General features: G+C 35.5%; 1 protein-coding gene across 8 annotated transcripts in view; it reads right to left on the minus strand.

Moving 5' to 3' along the window:
- The window catches only part of Rbcn-3B (WD repeat-containing protein Rbcn-3B), a 717,321-nt gene that overhangs the window by 181,710 nt on the left and 510,069 nt on the right, over positions 1 to 25,542 (minus strand). For all 8 annotated transcript variants that reach the window (XM_090405900.1, XM_090405903.1, XM_090405904.1 and 5 more), the window contains 2 exons: positions 16,184 to 16,485; positions 5,680 to 5,910 (listed from right to left, as the gene is read on the minus strand). In XM_090405900.1, coding sequence (XP_090262026.1) covers positions 5,680 to 5,910; positions 16,184 to 16,485 — 533 coding nt within the window. The remainder of the gene's footprint in view (positions 1 to 5,679; positions 5,911 to 16,183; positions 16,486 to 25,542) is intronic.

Below are 25,542 nucleotides of genomic sequence, written 5' to 3' on the forward strand. Positions count from 1 at the left end.
TCTTGAATAATGTTTGTGTATTTTAGTCTACAGTTCACATCTGAGAGCTGCTCAACTTTTATTCGCTTTAAAACTTTCTTACATGTTATTCTTTTCAATATGAAATTTAGTTTTATCCTGCTCAAGACTAAATGGTGATCACTTCCAATTTCAAATCCTCTGTACAGTCTGGTGTCCTGCACCAGGGAGAAAAGATCACTATCAATAATAACAGTCAATGAGACTTTTCTTATTCCTTGCCTCTTCTCTCCATGTGAATTTGTGTACATTTTTAAGTTGGAAAATTGTGTTAATAATAGCCAGTCCATGTCCTGAGCAGAAACCCACTACATGCCTTCTGTATCTTTAACTAAAATGAATAACTGCTGTAACAAATTCAGTATGAAAATCAGCAATACCAAAGAAAGAACTCAATAGTATATGTAAACCATTTTAGCTATTCATACCTAATTTTAATTTTTAGTAAGATGGCAATTAAATATGGAAATAGATATCAGAATTAGAAAGGAGACCCACTGAATAAATTTATATGAAATAGGATAGAAATTAACTAAAACATTCAACTAGCAGTACACAAGACAATATTCAAAACAATTTTGTCATATTAATATCATAGATGAGTTGAAAGTAACAGTTAAGTGAAGTCTAGAGACTATAGATATCAGAGTTATACAGAAAATCTAAGTTTTCAGACAATGAAAGGAACTTTACATCATTGCATTCAAGAGAATGTGTGAGAAGAGCTAATCTGTAGTAGTATGTTTACTTAAATAGAACAAAAAAAGAAATGCTAACAAAACAGACATCTAATGGCAGTTTTACAGAACAAAGACTGAGTGGAAGACTAAGTTATAGCGATGGATGGTTGAAATTTGAGAGAAATAGTATCAGACTGCATACCCATGGTCAGGAGGATAAACCAAGTCTGAATTAAGTGGAAGAGGATAGATATAAAAAAGAGCAGCAAAAAAAAAAATATTGTTGAGGGAATATAAAGAAAGGATGATCAGCACACTCATGAGCAGTACAAAGTACAAGAAGCAAGAAGGATGACTAATATGGTAAGATAACCCAAATCAAATTATGGGAGAAAAGTAGCTAAGGCCAAAGTAAATGCAAAAGATTTTTTTTTCTTTATGTTGTAAGTAAGAGGAAAAATTACCCTGGAAGGGTGACTTTAATCAATTCTGATGCTAGGAGGTGACAGAGGTAAAAGAAATAGCAGACATACTGAGTGATCATTTTGTAAAGGTGCATCATCCAGGTGAAGATTTCACAATTGCTGATGTGACAGAGATGCATATCAAAATGGAGGTAAATGGACAGGTGTTCATTTACCTCCATAATCAATATCAATATTAATTTGAGTACAGTAGCAGCACTGGATGGTATGTCAGCTGTGTATTATGTGAATGTTCAAAAGAAGTGGAATTGCCTCTGATGAACTTGTTCAGTTTACGTCACAGCTCTGGCAAGGTTCCAACCATTACATAAAGGTGGCTCCAAGACATAAATAGCAAATTACAGATCAATTAGTATTTCATGAGTGGCTGTTAAAGTACTGGAAAAGCTGGTTAAAAGCAAAATCCAACAGTGGGTGGTTAGGGATACAATACTCTATAGTGGGCAATACAGCCTTGTAAAAGGTAGGTCCTGTTTTAATAATTTACATACTGCTGGACTTAGTAAAGGCATTTCACAGAATATTACATAAAAAACTATTACAAAAGTTGGAGCAAATGGGAATGATATGAAGCGAGCAGCATGGATTGGGGGGGGGGGGGGTGGCTGACAGACAGACAGACAGATGCTAGAGAGTTGTATATGGTAGAGTGGGACCGAGGAGAATGAAGGTGACTAGTGGATACCTCAGGGTTCTGTCCCAGGGTCACTACTCTTTAATTTGTATATTAATCATAGGTAAAGATTTAAGGAGGTTATTCATTTGGCTGATGATAAAAAGACACGGAACAGCAATAGTTAATAAAGGTGATATTAATCACCTTTATTAACTAGTGAATGATTGTAATGAACTGGCATTGTAGGCAAAGGATAGTGACTGTCAATTTAATGCTGCAAAATGTAAGGTACATCACGTTAAAAAGGTTACATACTGTGTATCACATTGATGGTACTGGATTGCTGGAAACTGATGAGGCTAGGGACTAAGGGGATAATGGCAGACAGACAGTTGAAGTTCAGAAGGCATATAGCAAAAGTTGGTAAAATAGCTCAAAGGATTACTTAGATGCTGAAAAACATGCTAACAAGTAAAGATAGGGTATGATGTGACTATTGTGCACAGATTCAGTCACCTGGGTTTCTTGGGGATCAAGAGGTGGTAGAGGGGATTCTGAGATGAGTGACCAAGCTGGTGACAGGTCTCTGGAATGCTTTCTATGACTGAACATGTATGGTTATAATATATTAAAAAGTTTTATAAAATTGACATAGAGGAAATATTTCAATACATGACAAATAGTGAGAGAACTAGGGGGCATGGACTAGATTTTTTTGCATGGAGAGTGGTGAATGAGTGGAATGAATTGTCTGAATTAGTTGTGAGTGTCCTGACAGTGAATGAGTTTTAGGAGAGGTATGATAGGCTGTGAGTAATAATATAGAGTAATACTAATAATAAATTAGTAATGCTTTAGAAACTGAAATATAAGATCTCATAGTAATGGAGAGATGACAACACATTAATCTGGAACAAAGCTGTTGAGCAGAAGTCAGCAGCAATATAAAGTTAATTATCTACTAAAATAAAGATCCAAAAGGCTTCAATTCAGTGATGTAAAATTATATAAATTAAGTGGATATTAAATCCAACATTATTTCAAAGCCAAATTCAGAAACTATAAAAGTTTCGTGAGAAAATTGACCAGAGAACTTGTGGGAATACACTTGCCGCCATACTACGAGTTGCCCTAGCCAAACCTTATCAAAATGGACCAATAGGAGGTGAATATACGGATGCTTTAAGTATTCATGTCACCTATGAGGTTCAGCTACGGCAACTTGTAGTGGCAGCGAGTATATTCCTGCAAGCTCTCTGGCTAAATTTTGCACGAAACTTTTACAGTTTCTGTATTCGGCTTTAAAATGATGTTGGATTTAATATCCACTTAATTTATATAATTAAGTGGATACAAATTAAGTTTATACATAAGGCTTCAATTTTGCATCGCCAAATTGAGGCCTTTTGGCTCTTTATTTTAGTAAATACTTTATGCACTGATTGAGAGTTCGCTTATGGAAAATACACCTCTCCGACGCTTTGTGTTCCTTAATACTGAGAGTTTTTGCGCTCTTAGGTTTCTTCCGAATCTGGTTCTGTGATGGGGTTTTAGATTTCAGGGGGTTTGCCCTGAGAGAGCATTTTGAGTCTCTGGGGAGAGAGTTTTCTGGTGTGGCCCGTGAGGGGACTTGTCGGTGGATGCTTTTCCCTGGAACATGAGCAGTTCTGCTCAGTGGTGGGGTGAGCCTGTCACTGAGTGGAACCAATGCTGAGTTGGATGATCTTTTCGGTCACTCGGAGGGAATGGTCCAGGGAATCGCCTAATTTTTAGAGAGACCTTTATTTAAACAGTGTCTCTGGCAAAAACCATTGAGTTTGAAACAGCTATCAGACCAGTGAAACCTTATCAAAATGGAGCAATAGGAGGCAAATATATGGGCACTATAAGGTTTGACAAGGGCAACTCGTAGTATGGCAGTGAGTGCATTCTCACAAGCTCTCTGATCAATTTTTACATGAAACTTTTATAGTTTCTATATTTGGTTTTGAAATGATGTTGGATTTAATATCCACTTAATTTACTTAATTATCTAGTTTCATCACAGTATTCTGTACATCCCTATCAGGAAATGATTTTCACTGTCTTGTTTGAAACTACTATCTTGTTCAGACAAAAACAGTTACATATTTTTGTCTTTAGAATGAGGTTTAACTTTTATCACTAAATTGTGCTATAGGTTAACAATCTTTCATATCATGGGTAGGATTGATATTTACATTAAAAAAAAAAATCTTGCTGGATTTTCAAACATAACAAGGATATTTTAAAATTGGTAAACAAAATATTTCCAAATATGAGCATAAACAAACATAAAAAATGAATTAAATAAGGGGTCAAACTAGCTAGTTATTAGAACTGAAATTACACTGGTGTCCAAAACCTAGGATGAACACTATTTCTGAAGATTACAACTGCAAATTCAGATGAATCAGCTTGTGGCAATTTGTATATCTGAATATTATGAGTAGAAAGAAGGTACACATTCAAATTTTCAAATTATGCGCAAAGGGGTCATGTGGTAGGATTCAACAGGATAAAAGGCTACACTAAGTGTTTGAAGGAAGCTTTTTTTTCTTGAAAGAATAAAATTGCAAATTTGGATGTCTTGTAATGGCTCAAAGACATCATCTAGATGATTTCACATGGGGAAAGAATTATTAGAAAGCTTGAAGAAGGCTGCAGAATTACTGATATTGCCAAAGAGTTTGGAATCAAACTCTTTGCATTGCATTGTATCCAGGGCAGCATGTCAAATCAATGGAATGTGTTCCAGACATTTGTTAAGTGATTGCCCTCGCTCTACCATGAAGCGTGAAGACAGATTTTTGGTTCTAACAGCAAAACAAAACATAATCAATGTACCACAGCAGGTAAGCTTGCAAGCAAGCTCCATTTAAGAACAGGAACACAGATATCTCAACAAACTGTGGAAAGATGTCTATGACAAGTAAGCCTATATGCCCAAAGGCCTATAGTCTGCATCCCTTTATCCACATTTCATTGTAGAGCACGTTTTCAGTGGTATTGTATCCATAAAAATTGGACAAGACACCAATTGGCTAATGTACTTTTTACAGATGAGAGTTCTTTTAGTCTTTTCTCTGATTCTAAATGACACTTGATCTGGGGTGAAAGTGGTATTACTTACCATCGTGAGAATGTTCTTGAAAGGGATATATATAGCAGTGCTAGGGTCATGGTGTGGGAGACATTATGCTTAATGGATGCACTGAGCTATAAGTGCTGGAAAAAGGGACTAGGACTGGTGAACGATATTGCAATGAAGTTCTTCAACATCATGTTCAATTGTTTAGGCAAAGAATTCATTTCTTTGTTGATAATGCCACACTACATCACACATGATAGGCAGTGGAGATAGTTCTGGAGACCAAGAATATTAATCAAATCGAGCAGCCTGATGCTCCCCCCAGATCTCAACCCCATGAAACACATTTGTGATGCAATAGGTAAACACACTACTGCTTGGAATTTCTCCTCCAGAAAACAAACAAGGCCTTATGAAGGAAGATGGGCCAGTTTTCTTCAAGAATGCTTGAATCATTTGGTGCTAAGCATGGTACAACATTGTGAGAGCTGCATTGCAGTTTAGAATGGAATATTCCATACTTAAAAACTCTCAGCATATTTTTCTGTAAGCACTGTACATTAATTCCTTGCCAAAAACTTTTATAACACATTTTTTTATGCAATATAATTTATTGGTATGCTGGCAATAAATGTATGTCCACCATTCGACTGTAGGCATGAAACATTTTTTCATATGCAGGTAAAAATGTAGTTTGTCCTTAGCATTTTGGACCCCAGTGTATAAGTATTTACTGACTATTACTTATTAATTTATGTTTTATAAAATCACCTTTGCAATTTTCTTTTTTTCTCCTGTTCTGGAATAAAAGTTGCACTGTTCATAGACATTAGAGTATTTGCAAGTGCAATAATAGCTAGAAGATGTGTTGTGGTTGTTGCAGTAGACAATTCCCAATGTCCATAGGAAGAAAATCTTCGTGCACGTTCTTCTTCATGCATTTTTTGCAAGAGATCTGCAGTAACTTCTGGACAAAGATGAACATGCTTTGCCTTTGACAAACTGAAAACATATTGTATTGTGTCAGTTCAATACAAAACACCAACATTAGAGAAAATCATAAAAAAAGGTGATCTATGCCATTTATCTTTAATTAAATCATAATTTCTTATTCAAATCACATATTAGCATGCAAAACATGCCAACTGACAATTTAATGATAACAAAACACATGATATTTTGCAAAAGATGAATTAGCCCCAGTGATTTAATAAAAGGTAATACACCGTATAAAGTTAACAAACAATGTGGTTTACTTGACATACAACTATTTAGAAGAAAAAAAATAATAATTTATTGATTTTAAATTATATTTATATGGAGAGATATACAACTTAAATATTACTAAAATGGTTCAAAATTTGCCAAGGTTAAATTTTAATTTTATGTTTAACAATCTCACAAATTTATATTGCATTAATAGAATGGATGATCCAGTAGCTAAATGGTGTTGGGGGAGACTAGTGAAAAAAGGATAAGTGAAAGATTTTCCATGGTTATACCATCAATTAAAGATACCAAAAAAATTATATGCAGTCATCCCTCGACTTACGTCCATTCAAAGTTACGCCCGTGATCCCATAATAGAATAAACAATATTTTTGACTATACTTTTGAACAGGATGCAAGCGAGCGTAAAGTAAAAAGGTTTTTATTTAGCAACAATGCAGTGGCAACAGTACATTCAGCGGCAACCTCCCTCGGGCAGTCGGCTTCAACAGTTCCTCTGGCGATTTTGTGTTTGAAAAATGTGTTATTTGTGTATTTATCATTAAATATTTCGCGATATTTTGTGCAACATGGCCCCTACACACCTAGTGAAGAATCACAGAAAAAGAGGCAAGGAATTGATCTTGAAACAAAGTTGCAAGTTCAACTATAGTGACGAAGCAACAACAATGTCCTATACAAGTCTTTTCAACATGTTGAAGGAGAAAGTAGGACTTTCTCAATTACGACTACAAATTCAATGCTTCTTCTGGTTGGTTCACGAGATTCAAGCAGCATTTTGTGCTGCGTAATGTGAAAATGTATGGTGAATCTGCAAGTTCCAATGAGAAGGCTGCCAAGGAGTTTGTGAAGAAATTGGATAAAATTATTACGGGGGAAAATGATTTGCCACTGCAAACATTTAATATGGATGAGACTACTTGTTTTGGAAAAAATGTCCAAGCGGACAATTCATTCACAAAAAGCTAAAATCTATGCCTGGTTTCAAAGCTCTTAAAGACTGTGTTATGATTCTGTTAGGGGGTAATGTGGCTGGATATAAAGTGAAACCATTTCTGATATAGCACAGTAAGAATCCACGAGCCTTCAGAAACATTAGGAAGCATACTCTTCCAGTTTATTATCGGAGCAATAAAAAGTCGTGGATGACTCAAAAATTGTTTGTGGATGCTGTAATCAACTGTTATGCAAGTGAAATGGAAAGCTATTGTGTGAAAGAAAATGTAGAATTTAAAATTTTATTAATTCTAGATAATGCTCCAGGTCATCCATCTTATATCAGTGATCTTCACCAAGTCATGTTTCTCCCTCCAAACACTGCTTCATTGATCCAACTGATGGATCAGGGAGTTCTAGTTTATTTTCTACGGAGAACATTTTCACAAGCCATTTCTGCTAATGAAGGAAACAACCAGACTCTTGTGCAATTCTGGAAAGCATTCAATATTTATCATGCTATTAAAAATATTGCTGTGGCTTGGGACGAAGTGACCCCTCAATGTATGAGTGGCATACGAAAAAAGACATTCAAAAGGTTTGTGCACGATTTTGGAAGTTTTGAAAAAAATGAAGACCTCTGTAAATCGAGTGAAGAAATAGTGGGCCTAGCAAACAACCTGAATCTTGAAGTGAATGATGATGACATAGTTCAACTCACAGGAAGTGCCCCTGCAGAATTGAGTAACAAGGAATTGGCCAAACTGGAGGAACAAAGTGTTACAAAAGAGGAAGAATGAGAAAAGGAAGAGGTGGGGGGGGGAAGAAACAAGAAGAGGTAGTTAAACAATTTACAGTGAAGAGTCTTGCAGAAATGTTCTCTGCAGTTAGCAGTGTTCTCAAAATGGTTGAAAACATGGACCCCAATGTTGAATGCCACTTATTAGTAGAAAGGAAAGTACATGATGCGTTTGCTTGCTATAAACAAATTTATGACGAAAAGAAGAAGAGGAATAAGCAAAGCACATCGGGCATTGTCATCAAAAAAACAAAGGTTACAGCAGAAGAGCTGCAGCTTGGTCCTTCACATAGGGAAGGTAATGAAGATGTGATTATGGAGGAAAATTTGAGTGATTATTCTCTTGTTTTATAGTGGCAGTAATGCACAGTACAGTTTTATTATAAGGTTTAAAAATTAAAATGACAATATACTTATTACTGTTAAGTCCCTAACCCCTATAACTCTGTTGATTTAATGTACTAACTTATGTCTGAACCGACGCGTTCTGCCTGATGGAACAGAACCCAGACGTAAGTCGAGGGATGACTGTACTTGGTTTAATCCTTTATCCAAGTGTAGGCAAACAAGTTTGCACCTGAACTATTTTCAGGACTGGGGTAACTCGTATATAGAACCTTATAACTTCACATCACTTGCCTTAGTATCCCATAATGCAAAGCCATATCCTTAGAGGTATATGTAATGCTATACATTATGGGAAGGGTCACTACCCAGATCGGTTTCGACCTTTATTGAGGTCTCTTCAGTGGGAGCTAAACCCAGAGGTGAGACCAAGGTTGAAAGTAATGCAGGTCATATTTTCATATATGGGTTGCCAAAAGGTGTCACACCTTATTAAATTACTCTGGATTAGAGAAAGCTATTGGAAGTTTTTTCACTTTTTTCAGGTGCAGACTTTGCTTATACTTGGATAAAGGATTAAATCAAGTATATAATTTCTTTTTATCTTTAGTTTATACTATAACCAAGTGAAAAAAAACTTCCAACAACTTTCTCTCTAATCCAGAGTAATTTAATAATAAGGTGTGACACCTGTTGGCAACTCGTATATGAAAATTTGACTTCTGCATTACTTCAATCTTAGTATTACCTCTGGGTCTGGCTCCCACTGAAGAGACTTCAATAAAGGTTGAAACCAGTCTGGGTGGTGACCCTTCCCATAATGCTATGCATTATACATTTCCACAAGGATATCTTTTATGCAGCAAGGTAAGTTCATTTAATCATTTACTCAGCATGAATTACAGTGGTAACTCTCACTACTGACATTTTATAACAATTTTATAATACTTTATCAACAGTTCAAAACCTTTGACAGATCATACAAAATTATAATTAATAATTATTTTAATAGCTAAGTAAATTTATTTTATATCTAAGCAAGACTCAGTAGCCAAAGAAATATAACATCTCAAAATGTCTTGCTCATGAAAATAAGGTCATATTTTGCTATGTAGTTAAACATATGTTTAACTACTTTCCAAAATATGATCTTATTACTAATTACTTAATTTTAAATTATTTTTATATTTTTAACTTGTGGAATATCTGAATTTTAATACAGATATCCTACACTATCTTTTAATGGGGTAAGAACAAGATAAGATCTCTCTCTGCTTAAACTTGCTTCCTGTCTCTCCTGGCATACACACATTACATCAATATCTTCCTCAGCATCAAAAAAACTAGGCATCTTTTTCCATTCAAGATGCTATTTCTATTCAAGGTTCACCTAAAACTTCTCTAAAAATTCTTGATGCTGTCCAGAGGAGAGGAATCTGGTTCATAGATAATCCCTCTCTTACAGAATCACTTCAACCTCTATCTTACAGATGTTAAAAAGATTGCAGTGGTTTGGCACTGTGTCTATTCTACAAGTACTTCAAACAGTCATTGCTCCATGCACTGACAGCTATCATTCCTCCACTTTCTGTTGCATCTGTTAAAACAAGAGCAGCAGCTGTCCATCACTACTTCACTGTGCAACTGCAAATACACTGAACTTGCTTCTCCTCTTTCTCTTTTATTCCATCTACCTTCTCTGTCCTCTGGAACGGTTTTCTGCAAGAAATATTTCCATAGAATTACAAACTGCAATTCTTCAAAAAAGAGTCAATAAACTTCTGTCTCAGTTCATACCTGCACCCCACCCCACACATGGCAATGATGTGCTTATAGGTCCTTTGACCTCTTGTGTATTGGGAGATATATATATATATATATATATATATATATATATATATATATATAGTAACTTTTTCAAATCTAGTAACTAGATTTGAAAATGCTGTTATAGACAGTAAAGTAGAAGCACATGAAGAGAATGATGATATATATTTAGGATGTGCAGGAAGAGAGGCCTCGAGTATAGAGAGATATGAGATAACTGAAACTAGGAAATAGATGCTTGATGGAGATGGTCTGAGAGAAGACGAGAGTGTATTCAGGCAGAGAAATAGAAATTTCATGGCTGTAGTGAGTATAAGCTTCCAGAATAGGTGTGAAATGAAAGATAGTGTGAAGTGAAATACTGTAGAACATCTGATTAGAATAGAAAACTAGTATATTGTATCCTGATCAGAGTTCTACAGTATTTTTATTTAACTAAATGAGTGTGAACTTAAATTTATTCTAATTTCTGGTTTCTTTTGTTAGTAAAAATGTGAGAAAAGTCCAATTAATTGCTTGTTTATATATAGCTCTGCTTTGTTAATATTTTGTACTTTTAACATATAACATTAATTTTTAACAGTGTGAACAGAGTAGAAGATCTACTTGATTAGAAGTAAAGTTGTCCAAAATAAGAATTATAATTTAATGTTTGAATGTATCTAAAATACATAAGTTAAAAAATTTGCTTATTTCACTGAAAGTGTGAGATTTTACTGTTTTCAAGTAAAATGTCAGGAGATGACATATAATAATGGCTGCTCCTTCTCTCACTTCATCACTAAAGCAGAAACCAGAAATATTATGTATAAGTAAGAAGCATTTTTTTTTTTTTTGAATGAATTAGTGGAAAGTTCCTTTAGTAGTCTTTTACAAGGCATTTAAAAGTTTTAATTATTGTGTTACAAAGGTAAATAGAATAACAGGTGTGAAAGAAATTAAGGGAATTTTAGAACTTGATATATACACTGTTTCCTCACACTAAGGTGTGAAGAACAAACAGCCATGGCACCCACCTTAATAAGATGTAGGACCTCCTTTCACTGTGATGATTGTAGCAATCTTACGAGGCTTACTTTCCACAAGCGTACAATAGCAATCAATGGGAATTTTAGACTATTCTTCCCATAGGCATGTAACGAGGCCCAAGACTCTTGTGGTGTGGGGGGGGGTGGATGTCTCGTGACCTCACCTGACTCTCTAGTTCATCTCAGATGTTCAATAGGGTTGAAATCAGGGCTCTATGGAGGCCAATCAAGTGTGGTGTGTCCACAAAACACATAGTTACAGTAACAGCATTATGACACAGTGCACTGTCTTGCTGAAAGAGACAATGGTCAGTTCTGTAGACACATCATAAAGTAGGAAGCATTGCACTGTCCAGGATATTCAGATACCTCTCAGTGTTCAATGTTTGTGGCACCACAAACAGAGATCCAAGGTCAAACCAGGAAAAACAGAACCATACTATCACACTGCCACCTTCGAATTTCACAGTTGGGGTTATACATTCTGGTAAGATATTCAATAGGCATCTGCCAAAACCACACCTATCCATCTGCTCAAAACAGGGTGTAGCGTGATTCATTACTCCATAACACAGCTTGCTTCAAAGCACCACTGAAGATGATGCTTTGTTTTAGTTCAGATAATGTGAGGCTTGCACATTGCAGTTCTACCATGGAAACCCAGGTTGTGAGCCTTGGTTCTGAATGTTTCTGTGAAGATTTCATGTTCCAGTTGATGCCCGGAACTCTGCGTTCAATGTGTTGGCCAATGAATGGTAGTATTACATATTATCCTTTGTAGCCACTCTACCTACAGTTACATTTGCTGAGTGTGATGGTCACCCACTGCACTTCCATCTCAGAATGGTATTGCTGATTTGACCTGGGATGGCCCAATTTCTTAACAATTTGCTGAATAGATAAGCTTGCAACATAGCATCCTATCACAATTCCTCTTTCAATCTTCATCAATTCCCTTCTAGCCATTTTTGTCATGTTGTACTATCATTTTGTATATTGGTTTAAGCCAATAAGAATATAATTTGGTCAGCTATATCCCAAACTGCCAGCTCATCCTCGTTCATTCAGTATCCAGGTAGATACCCAACAGGGTGCACCACGAGAAGGTGAGGATTAGACATTAGGTCAGAAGCCCTGGTTGGTTTTCTGCATTCCTTAAGGCTATGTGGAGGTCTCCTCTCAGTTATACAACTTTGACTCTTAAGCACCCTTCATATATTTAAAATTATATTAATTGATAAATTAAAGTATTCAAAGTTGTCCTACAATTAATTGCATTGGACCAATTAAGATGAGCGCTGATGTGCTATGCACTCTTAAAACTTTTTATACATTAATAAAAATGCAATCATACAATCAAACTGACATGAATTTTGTAGAGCGGTGCATAAGCCACATGACAGCACACCAATCCTAAATGGGCATGTGACGCCACTGTTAGAGACCCATAACCTGCACCCTTTTGAGAGTACATCAGTTAAAATGGTAGTGCTGCAGGCCGGCACCAGTTAGTGCATGGGCTCAAACCTGTCAGTAATGAGTTAGGAGGCTCCGCAATCAACTGGTGCATAATCCCACTGCCACATAATCTGTCAGGTCCTGCCTGGAGAGAGTCTGAGTAGTGGTATGTGGGGGTGACGCTGTCAAGTCCACATCATTGCACAAAGACTGGTTTCTTACTGTATGGATGTCATGTCCTACAGTCTACTTTCTTTCACTACATCCCCACTATATTCTTGTCTAATCTGAATTATGATCAAACTTGTGAAGATTCTTATAAACAATAACAGTGACACTGTAACAAAAGCAAATCTCCTCCATAAATGAATCCATTCAAAAAAGTTACATCATAACCACTCACAACATATAAACCATGCAAAAATCTCTTCATTAAAAATTCACTTTCACGTCCACTTTACTAACATCTATGGCATTAACATTCACCATCACTTCCAGTCTTCCAGACCAGATATCTTATTCCTGACAGAAATCTAGATTTTGACAAAACATTGACAAGAATAAATTGCTGGTTAGACAGCAATTTATTCTTGTCAATGTTTTTCAAAGTTCTGGGGTTTTGTGAACGGTAAACAAGAAACGGTTTTAATTTAAAACCAGCAGCATTTCCTCCAAGAAGTGTAATCCTATCTTTAAATGCCTTAAAACCAGGTGCCGATGTAGCTTCTCTGTGAATGTAAGTTCATTCTGGCATTCTTTTCCAGAACAGTCTGGTTTCATTTACATTAAAAATCTGCTCTAGCAAATAGCCTTCATCTTTTATCATCTCTTTCAGATTTTTCTTGAAAATTTCGGCACTTTCAAAATTGGAATTAGCAGCTTCTCCTGTTATTCATATGTTATGCAAGTTAAATCGGCTTTTGAATCAATAAAACTAACCTTTACTAGCATTAAATGTATGCTGGCCATATTTATCTTTGTTGTTTCCTTAAATTTCAAATAGGCTGTGTGCTTTTGTTTGAACCGTAAACAAACTGAGAGGAATATTCTTGTTGATTTGATCATCTATCCATACCTTAGGAGTAATCCTAAGGCTTGGATGACAATTGTTTTATTCGAAGATTGGTTCTTAAATTGTTTAATTCCAGAAGTACGTGCCTACTGTTTTAAAAAAACATTCCTTTTAAAATTGTATTGCTGCTTGACAATGCTGCAGGACATCCGCTTCACATCGGCTATTTGAATGAAAATATAAATGTGATGTATTTACCGTCCAATAACAACAGCTGTGATTCAACCTATGGATCTAGGTTTGATTGCTACATTCAAGACATATTACCTGAAAACTACATTTTCTCTAGCAATAACAAGCAATAACAGCATTATGCGATTTTTGGAAGAATTAGGATATTAACCAATGTACCCAGAACATTGGAACTTCATGGAAGGAAGTATCGGAACAATGTATCTGAGGAATTTGGAAGAAGTTACTACCGCAGGAGACCCTCAAAGAGTACAATGAGCATAGTATGTTAGAACAAATTTGTGAAGAAATCATTGAAATTGCAAGAAAACTGGATTTAGAAATCAATGTTACCGATATAGAACAATTAGCAGATCACGAAGCAGGTGAACTGACTGAAAAACTTGATTTTCCAAAATGAAAGAGTTGTAGAAGAAGAAAGGAATAACGAGGAAGATGAAGAAGAGAAATCGTTAAAAACATTTACTGTAAAAGCATTGGCTGAAGTATTTTCTAAACTAAATCAAGGACTTCAGCTACTCGAAAATATGGATCAAGACACTGATCGCTTCGCCAAAGTCGAAAAACAAATTCGAGAAGCAGTCAGATTATCGCAAAATATATTAAGAAAAAACCCAACAGACAACATTAACCAATTTTCTGATTAAAAAAGATACTCCCAATTGCGGGAAATAACAATATCATTCGAATAAGTGACAGTTACCTGTTTAATTAAAGACACTGTTAATAAGTTTTTTGTTTATGTTAACTAATATTTAAAGGAATTTCAAATTAAAGTAAGTGCACCATTTTTGATATGTGTTTATGTATTTTTTTCTTAAATTTTTCTTTCTTAATTTTGTATTTATATGTGCTAATAAATAATTTATAAATGTTTATGCAACTTTATACATTTTTCACCGTTTTAAGTTATATAGAAACATAAGTTATGAAAAGATTATAACAGAAATCAAACAAATTAAGAATTAACAAAAGTCCTTGACTTACGACGGAGAGCTTGGAACATCACCCCGTCATAAGTCGAGGACTACCTGTATATATATATACAGGGTGTTCGGGATAAATTTGACATATTTATAATTAATTATATTTTTCCGTAAGTTACATGTATTAACACACACTTCTCTTCATTTAAAAGTTTGGACCCTTCTTCATTCATATACAAGATGTCAGAAAGGATGGATAGCTGGAACCCACCTGAATCATGGAAGAGAATAACTTGTATCATGATGATTCGTGCCCGCCATCAAAATAAGGATATTACGACTGCTGCCCAATGCTCCCTGAATACAGTAAAAACAATCAGGCATGAACTAGAGACTTGCAATGGTGACTACGAGGATGTAGCAAGAAGAAAGATCCCTAGCAGACGATCTGATTGCGTTCGTACAGCAGAATTCCTCGCAAATCTGCAGGAACAGGTGTTGAAGAACCCTGGCATTGGAATTCGGGCTTTGTTCGTGGAGTTGCTAACTGTAGTCAAGCCCTGGATAACAAGGGTAGCCAATGGTAGGCCGTATGTATGGCAGCAGGATTCGGTCCCTTGCCACACCTCTGGGAAAAGTCAAAAATGGTTGTCTGAAAATTTCTACGACTTCACCAGTCCAAATGTTTGGCCTCCAAACTCCCCAGACCTTAACCCCATGGATTATTTTGTATGGGGCGCAGTTGAAAAAGACACCAATCGCACTTCCAGTAATACAAAAGCCCAGTTAATGGATAAAATTAAAACAGTTTTTGCGGCCCTTCCCAGGGAGACTGTAGCATCAGCTTGTTCGAGGTTCCGAAGCAGAATTGAAGCTGTGATCGATGCTAATGGTGGTTATTTTGAGTAAATCTTGTTGATAGTATTGTAATTAACTCTGCTGTAATGTTTTTTTGTCAATTCATTAAATTTAATAGATACAAAGAAGATTTTCTTTTTCCTTACGAAACTGTCAAATTTATCCCGAACACCCTGTATATATATAAACTACGTATTTTTGCTTTGCACCATGACACCAAAAAAATGTCTGAATGCCATTAGCTGAAAGTCAGAGCTTACAGAAGGATAGGAAAGCAGTAGTTTTGTTCATATTTTTATTGGAAAAAAAAAGAAAAAAAGAGGAAACTGCACTACAAGTAATTCTCACTATAGAGAACTCAAAGAGACCAAAGAAATCATTTGTTATAATGGAATATTTGCTATTACAAATTTCCTTTAACGTGACACTGATGTTATGGGACTTTGGTTAGAAAATTCTGGTATTTGTTGTATTGAGTGAATTCATTATAATGGAGTGTACTATAGCAAGACTTGGGAGAATACATCGAAAATCAGAACTGACTTGTATGAATATATTGCATATCATTACAGTAATAGCAAAATGTGATTTTTCAAAAACTCACCTTGGAGGAACAATGTTTCTATTAGGTGAATCCAATTTTTGCATATAGGTGGGTAAAAGAAGTGCCATATGGCCTCCACGAGAGAGCAGTCCAAAGCATACAGGTCTGAGAGGCCTCAAAAGGCCTAATTTGCTTTCACAAACACGATCTAAGTTATCATCTAATCCCCATGCATGAAGTAATGACAACAGAAGTTGAGCAATTTCCATTGTTAGATTGGTTTCTGCCATGTTTAGATGTTGTGATTTCTTTGTTAGATTACTAGCTTCAGTTCCTTTTCCACCATTACTTCCACCTGATCCCTTCAGTACAGTATTTTAAAAGAAATTAAAATTTTAAAATAAACATTAAAGCATTGCAAATTCAAATATGAAAAATGATATTTTAGAGTTTTAATAATGAATTTCTTAATAACAATCCACTAAGCAAACCAACAAAACTACATTTTATCATTAAGAGAAGGATAATTGTAAAACAGGTTCAAAATCTTTTCCCAGTCCTGCAAATAATCTAAGAAAAGAATGTGAATTCTAACCCACTTATCAATTTTTTTATTAGGATAACCAAAATATTGTTTCTGAAGTTCAAACTGGTTTAAAACAAAAAGACATTTTCTGCAGTGAACCTCCACAGCTGGTAATAACTCTGATTGCCAAGTAAGAGTTCTCAGTTTACAGCACTAGTGACAAAAACCATTTCTGAAGTACACTGCACAATCACAAGAGAACCCTCAAATAGCTTGTAAGTCAAGTGATGCATTTTATATTTCTATGCAAAATTTTAGCTGCTCAGACCTAACTGTTTGGAGGGGGGGGGGGGGAGCACCAAAAAAGCAAACTTTTGTTAACAGTACTCGTCTATGCTGCAGTCACAGACAGAGCTACAACAATCTCATGTGACATGAGATACTTGTGGCCATATAAAAAGAAGTGACTCTGACATCTTTGTCGGTAGAGTTTAATGCTACAAAATATATATTTTTTTAACTTAGAAGTTCGTGTGTAGAGGCTTAAGTGCTGTGAGGACATCATGTTGGAGGCTTAATGGATTTTTTTTTTTTTTTTTTTTTTTTTTAGCGCTACCTACATCCCGCTAGAACACGACCCCACAAAAACACAAGTTAAGAAACTAAAAATGTTACTCAAAAAAGTATCTTCCTGGCCCCCCTGACGTCATGAAAAAACTTAAACCTTTCCGCTCCCGTACCGCCCGAATATACGGTTTACCAAAAATCCACAAACCCAATTTCCCACTCAGGCCTATAGTAGATGCCACCAATGCACCTTGCTATAGACTATCTAAACAGCTGGCCAACTCTCTGATCCCCCTCACCGGAAGGTCCCCTTCCTATATAAAAAACTCGACCCACTTTAAAGCCCTCACAGAAAATTTAACCTTGAATAAGACAGACATATTGGTAAGCTTTGATATCTCCTCTTTGTTTACCAATATTCCCTTAATTGACACCTTATCTCTCTTAGAAAACATTTTTCTCTCTGACATCTTAGATCTCTTTTCCTTTGCCATTAACTCTGGGTATTTCTCTTGGAACAAAAAAATCTACAACCAGATAGAGGGAACTGCCATGGGTTCCACCCTCTCACTCGCCCTTGCCAAATTCTATATGGAAGATTTTGAAAAACGAGCCATAGACTCAGCCCCACTCAAACCTTCTATCTGGCTAAGATATGTAGATGATGTGTTCTCTATTTGGCCTCATGGCCCAGACACATTAGACTCCTTCCTCAGTCATCTCAATAGTCTATATCCAAGAATCCAGTTCACTATGGAAAAGGAAAAGAACAATTGTTTACCCTTCCTAGACACCTTATCCAGTTCACTATGGAAAAGGAAAAGAACAATTGTTTACCCTTCCTAGACAACTTAGTCACACGCCTGCCTAATGATACACTTACCTTCACCGTATACAGAAAACCCACACACACAGGCAGATACATCCACAAACTCTCCCACCACCACCCCTCTCAACAATATGGCATTATTAAAACTCTTACCAAGAGAGCCCTCAATCTTTGTTCCAGTGGAACCGCCCTCACTACTGAGCTTAACCACATACACAGCACTTTCCTTTCCAATGGCTACAGCGATCACAGTATCAAAAAAATAATCAACTGCTTCCCCATTCCCCGTCAACAAGATTTTAAAAATGCCATCACCATACCCTACATCTGTGGCACATCCGAAAAAATAGCCAAGATACTAAAACAGTACAACCTACACATAGCATATAAGCACCACTGCAAACTTGCTACCCTTATCCATTCTACGATAGATCAACTCCCTCCTCTCTCTCTGCCTGGAGTTTACAAAGTACCCTGTTCCTGTAAGCTGGCGTACTTTGGACAGACAGGCAGATCAGCATCCATCCGTCTAGAGGAACACAAGTCTTACATCTTCAAACACAACTATGGCCATTCAGGCTTGGCTGACCATGTTTTGGACACCATCCACAGGGTATCATGGAAGAACACTACCATGCTCCACCACAGCAAATTCAAGAAAGAGAGACTTTTCTTAGAAGCAGCAGCAGCTCTCAAAAACCAACCAAATCTCAATAAATACGGTTGCATTAAGCTTCCGAAGATTTGGGAAACACTCATCACCAGAGTTCCCACCTTACATTCCAGGCCACCTACTACTACCCTTAGAGGGCGCTCTACCTAGATAGGACTTTAGTGTCACCCACGTGGTTGGGCTTAGTATTGTTTGTTATTTGTGTATATGTTACATTAATTGTTTTTGTAATCCCCGTAGATGTCCTAGTGACTAGGACGAAATATAGGAAGTATTAAATTCTATTTTAATTCTTTTTGAGTGTTGTAAAAAATCTATTAAGCCTCCAACATGATTAACTTAGAAGTGTCAATGTAAAATTACAAAAGTCTGGTAATAATAATTATTAGGATCACAAGCACAACAAATATGCTATCAGAGAAGACAGACTCATGTTAATTAAGTAAAACTTGCCTCTTCATCCAAGGCATACACATGATTCCTTTCCCTTTCGCTCAAAATTCTTTGTCCAAGGCACACATGATTCTCCTTTCCTTCACCCCACACTGCATGAGACCTGCAGTCCATGTAAATAGTTTTAGAAATATGCTGCTAAGCTGTCAATAAAAATTCATACTTGGGCTTTTTTTTTGTGATATTTGTAGTTAATATTTGACATGTCAAATTGTTCTTTTAATATCATCATCAAATTCCTGGCATATAGCCAGTGGTGGCTATGGAAAAGGGCTCGCATCGTCAAGCAAAAAGCCATATTTCACACAAAAACTTTCATTAATACAGCTTGTGTTGTACAGATTCCAATCAAAGAGTGTGAGAGGACAATCAACCTATAAAGGTTATCACTTTTAAACAAATCTTTCATGATCTAAACATGAAATATTTGCACACAATCAACTATGTTAATTGTTAATTTATCTTACATAAGAAAAACATTTTTTAACTTTCAAAATATAAATCTTTTATAAAACATTTGATTGGCTACTAGTTTTACCATATGATTGGTTACTAGAAGGGAGAAGGGTAGAGATAGCGCATGTGCTTATTTTATTTTCAAACTTGGGCACATTTCTTATAGAGGAGTTGAAACAATAATTCCAAATAATCTATACACTGCTGAATAGACTAATTTTTGTTAGGTTATCGTATGGGTTTGTCGTTTAATATGTTTCAAAAAAAATGTTTTTTTTTTTTTTTTTGAAAAAATAAAAAAGTAAACAAGAAAAATAAGGGGTTCGCAAATTTGAGAAAAATTTAACAAAGGGCTTGCGTGAGCCCCTTATAGCTCACCACTGCATATACCCTCATGGGATGTACAGGATATTATGATAGTACTATAGGAAAAAGTTACATAATTACTAACATCGTGTCTTAATATTAAAAGAATAATTTGAGATGTCAGAATGAGTCTTAAATAAACTATGGTTTTATTAATGGAAAGAAGCACAGACAAATCCACATAACAATTCTACTCCATTTTGTCCATTATACTCTGCTAATGCCTTTTTTTTTTTTTTTTTGGAGGGGGGGCAGTTTTCAGAATTGTATAGGTATGATTATGAATACAACTGAGTGAATAATATAAGCACATAAACACAAGAAAGATATTTAATTAACCAAATATTTCGGTCTGGAAATAGCAGGCCATCTTCAGCGGCACTACAAGAACGGTTTAAAAAAAAAAAATTTTTAAAAAAATACAAGGTGGAATACTAACAATAGATCATTTAAAAAATAGAACAAGCCGCGTGATGTGAAATAAAGATATTAATTAATAATATTAAAGAACAAAATTAATATGAATTAATGAGTTATCCTGATTAGACTTTCCCAGATTTTTGATATAGATATACAGTCATTCCAATTCAGGTTAGGACGATGGAGTAAGGCCTCTACGCTTTCTTTGAATAAACGTTTGAATTTATTATGGGATCTATGTAAGAGGCCAAAGGATGTTGTGGTTAGTTTCAATCCCGTGCTGAGCCAATCCAGATTTTTCAGGTTTGTTGTGATGAAAGGAGGATTGATGTTCTTGGATTCTTTCTTCAAGAGAATGTCCAGTTTGTCCAAAATAGGAGAGATCACAGTTGCAAAGAATTTGATAAACTACAGGAAGAGATATGGTTGAGCGTTTGTCTTTAGGAGAAGGAAAATGGGAAGATAATTTGTTAATAGGTGAATACATAGCTGTGAACTCATATTTCTTCAGAATTCTTGCGATAGGTTCTGAAATCCCAAGAATTCTGAAGAAATATGAGTTAACAGCTACGTATTCACCTATTAACAAATTATCTTCCCAATTTCCTTTTCCTAAAGACAAACGCTCAACTATGTCTCTTCCTAGAGTTTATCAAATTCCCTGCAACTGTGATCTCTCCTATTTTGGACAAACTAGAGACGTTCTCTTGAAAAAAGAATCCAAGAACATCAATCCTCCATTCATCACAACAAACCTGAAAAATCTGGACTGGCTCAGCACAGGATTGAAACTAACCACAACATCCTTTGGTCAAAAACTCGCCTCTTACATAGATCCCGTTATAAATTTGAATGTTTATTCAAAGAATAAATGTTCAAGAATAAACCTTAATCAAGGAAAATATTAAGGCCTCTACAAAGCGCAGAGGCCTTACTCCATCGTCCTAACCTGAATAGGAATGACCGTATATCTATATAAAAAATCTGGGAAAGTCTAATCAGGATAACTCATTAATTCATATTAATTTTATGTTATTTAATATTATTAATTAATATCTTTATTTCAATCATGTCTCTGCTTAAAAATATTCCCTTTAATACTTAGTGATATAACATCACGTGGCTTGTTCTATTTTTAAATGATCCATTGTTAGTGTTCCGCCTTGTATTTTTTTTTTTTTTTTTAAACTGTTCTTGTAGTGCCACTGAAGATGGTCTGCTATTTCCAGACCGAAATATTTGGTTAATTAAATATCTTTCTTGTGTTTACGTGCTTATATTATTCAGTCTTTATGTCACAAGTATTCTTAAAACATCATACAACTGAATGCAAAAATGGCATCCACCTGTTCAATTCTATCACCTAAAGTTTTTTTTTTTTTTTAAAATATGTCTTTGTTGAGTCAAAAGTGCTGAGTTAAGACACTGAGCCAGCTCAAAGTCCACATGTAGGGCATGCAGGCAAGGTGTCACACATGACACATTATATGCTACTGTAACTGTTCCTTGAGATAGCTTCAATCATATGCTGTGATCACACTATCATCAAGTGTGAGCAGAAAGATATAAGGCTATTTCTGAGCACTGCATTTAGTTTTGTACCTAGGTGTTTAACATTTTTCTTTTAATTTTGTTCTGTATTTAAAGTGACTCCGTACAGTGTATTTCAGTGTAGTTGCTCCTTTGTTACTATTGCAAAAAAGACAGGGCACATTATGATTTTAATCAGCATCTGAAGATATATTCCATTTCATAAGTGAATTACAACAGTGTGCTCTTGTGTGTGTAACAAATTGATATTAAAATGTACAAAACCAGCATTCCCTCCTCTTACCAAGAAAGGGTGAGTTGTATACTATGAATGCTAAATAAGAGATGAGGACTAAAATTGGGCTCTCCACATATGCTATGGCACCTGTCCATGCATTTCAGAAGATGGTTAAAGAATACATTCATCAATGCCATTTGTTATCTCAATGATATGGAGGAGGGATATAAAGATCATGCAAGTGATTAAGACCTGTGCATAACAAACATTTCTGGCTTTTCTGCACAGTCAAAATTTAACAAACATGCCATTAGCCATGAGATCAATACCTCATATTAGTACAATGTCAATTCTTGAATCTCCTGAAATAAGGTCTGTAGATGGAGACAACTCTACCAATGGATCTGCAAGTACAGCATCATGTTTTTATGAAATGGATTCCGATTGTCAACGTTCACTTATGTCACTACCTCAATGATAACCACAGTAGAGAAGCATATGAAATCTTAGGATATAGACTGCAAAGTCAAAACTTCCTCAAAAGTGGCACAAAGATCATCTTGTTTTGAAAGCATGACTCACAGAAAAAAAAAAAGAAAAAAAGAAAAAAAAGAAAGTAATTCTAAATTTTGAACATGCTTTAAAAACAAGGTGATCTTTCTCTCATTAGTGGATTAATATGTCTTTCAAAGCTATTACTGAAAAATTTTAGGGTGTGTTAAAAGAAACAATGACAGTGTTCTAGTAGAAGACAGGCATTCATACTAATGGGATGAATACAACATGCCATTATAAACCCACTCTCTGCAGTCATATTTTGAATGCTTTCCTCCTAACATGGATGCCATCAGATAATGAATGTGGAAAATAGCTTCATAAAGATGTTTCTTATATGGAACCACAATATTCAGACACAAATAACTAGCATGCTTGCTAACTTTTTGCTAGACCTTAATCAAGGAAAATATTAATTCCATCCATAAATGGAAGATTTTACTGCAGATTTTTCAAAGGGTAAGTAAATTAGCATATATGAATGATATAGGTTGTGTTGATTAATTTTAACAGTATAGATGAGAACACATACTGATAAGAAAATAACTATTAACTTATTGCTGGTATTCTATCCAGCATCTTCAGAGCATAAAACCAGTTTGTCACAGTATGCGAGACAACAACAATCCAGTATAACCAGTGCTTTTTTTCTAGAAAAAAGGTGCCGGAACTCACATCTTGTTAAGTTTTTTATTAAAGAAAATGATATTCAGATCTTATCTTAATTTAAATGAAATCTAAAGCAGCTGTTGCTGTCACAGAGTCGTATAAATGAATTAAATATAATTTATCTTCAGTATTTCTTATTTTAGACATTTCAATTCCAATTTTTCAATTCCAAGAGTTCTAACTTTTCTGCAAGGCGTACAGCCATTCATTTTTCGAGCAAAAATCATTTTTTTGATCTAATGTCCAGCAATTTGGCCAGTCATTTTCAGTTTAGCCTTGCTCCTCAAGATTAGCTTGCAATGATTCGAAAACATCAACTGGCACCATTATTTCCATATTTTTTGACATTGTGTCTGTTATTATTCTGGACTTCTTATTAATGGGACTGGTGGTTGAGAATTAATTGGGAAATCTTTTTCATTTTCAAACTTGGGGCCAGACGTTTACACTAAAAAAAAAAAAAATCTAAAAGGATATGAAAATAATGACGTTAAATTTACTTCAATTCAATAAAGATATTTTTTAGATAAATAAGTTTTACCGAAAATCTTTCACATGTTGGCAATCACACGTCCATACAGCCACAAACGTAGATGCCTATGCGTGCACGCCATTAGTAACACGCATGCGCACATGTTATGTACGCGCGAACATTATTTCAAAAATTACTTTTGAAAAACTGAAAAAATTGTAAAAAAAAAATAGGTGGCAGGACGCCGCTCCAGTGCATTATGCCAGAAAAAAAAGCACTGAGTATAACAATGGGACTACAGTGGGTGATCGGTTAATGAACAGTTTGGACTGCAAACAAATCAAATAATGAACACTTTTGCAAAAGATTTTTATGTTCAGACAACAAACACAAGAAGAAGCGATGCTGTGTGTAAGATTTGTAGAACTGTATTTTACTGCCATCTATGAACGGTTTCTGGAATGAGACTTTGACAGTTGTATATATAACCTTTTTGTGTGCTAGTTGATTTCTGTTCTCTGAATTTTTGTAAGTGCTTTTCTAAACTTTTTATTTAAAAAAAAAAACTGATAATATTATGGGGCCTAAAAAGAGTGGAGTGTCAAGAACTGTGCTCACATAGAAACCAAGCAAGAGATAATAGCCAAGGTAGAGAGTGGGCAGAAGATATCTGATGTTGCTAGGCAGTATGGCTTGAACAGGTCTACAGTAGGCACAATCTTAGCTAAGAAAGATATAATCAAGAAGACTCAAGCAGCTAAAGGAGTATCAAAAATCACATCTGAGAAACAAAGATGTGCCATTCATGAAAAAATGGAGAGATTGCTTTTAGTTTAGATAAAAGAAAGGGAAATGAAAAGAGATGTAACTAGTATGACTATCATTCAAGAGAAGGCTAGAGAAATTTTTGAAGAACTGAAAAAACAAACTACACATTCGTCACATGAGGAGATAGAATTCAAGGCTCCACTGGATGGTTTGCAAAGTTTAGAAGGAGATCTGGCATTAAATATGTGGTAATGCACGGTGAGTCTGCTAGTGCAGTTAAAGAAGAAGCTGAGAAGTTTTGTCTCAAATTTCAAGAATTCATTAAAAAAGAAGGATATTGTCCACAATAAATTTTCAATTGTGATGAAACTTGTTTATTTTGGAAGCGCATGCCGAACCGTACCTACATCACGAAAGATGAGAAAAATATTCCTGGGCATAAACCCATGAAGACCGTTACTTGACGTTACTTTCGGGAGCTAATGTTAATGGTGATATGAAGCTTAAACCGGTTCTTGTCTATCACTCTGAGAACTCTAGAGCATTCAACAAAAATTCCATAATTAAAGAAAGACTGCCAGTGATGTGGAGATGGAATGAAAGGGCATGACAGGTCATGCAGGTTCTTTTCAAAGAATGGCTGTTTAAAGTTTGTGCATCAAGGATTATCTTCAGACCAATGAATTACCATTGAAAGCACCGTTGCTATTGGACAATGCACCAGGACACCCACAAGACCTTGAAGATAATTTGCTAGAAGACTTTCCCTGGCTGACAGTTCAGTTTCTGCCTCCAAATACCACTTCATTGATTCAGCCAATCGATCAGGAGGTTATTGCGATCAGGAGAAATTGAACACTCGCATGCTATTGCGTCGGTGTTTTGAAGCACGCCAGT

Source organism: Typopeltis vanoorti, chromosome 15, assembly GCF_054136105.1.
Source record: "Typopeltis vanoorti isolate ZY-2024b chromosome 15, IOZ_Tvanoo_1.0, whole genome shotgun sequence".
NCBI lineage: Eukaryota > Metazoa > Arthropoda > Arachnida > Uropygi > Thelyphonidae > Typopeltis > Typopeltis vanoorti.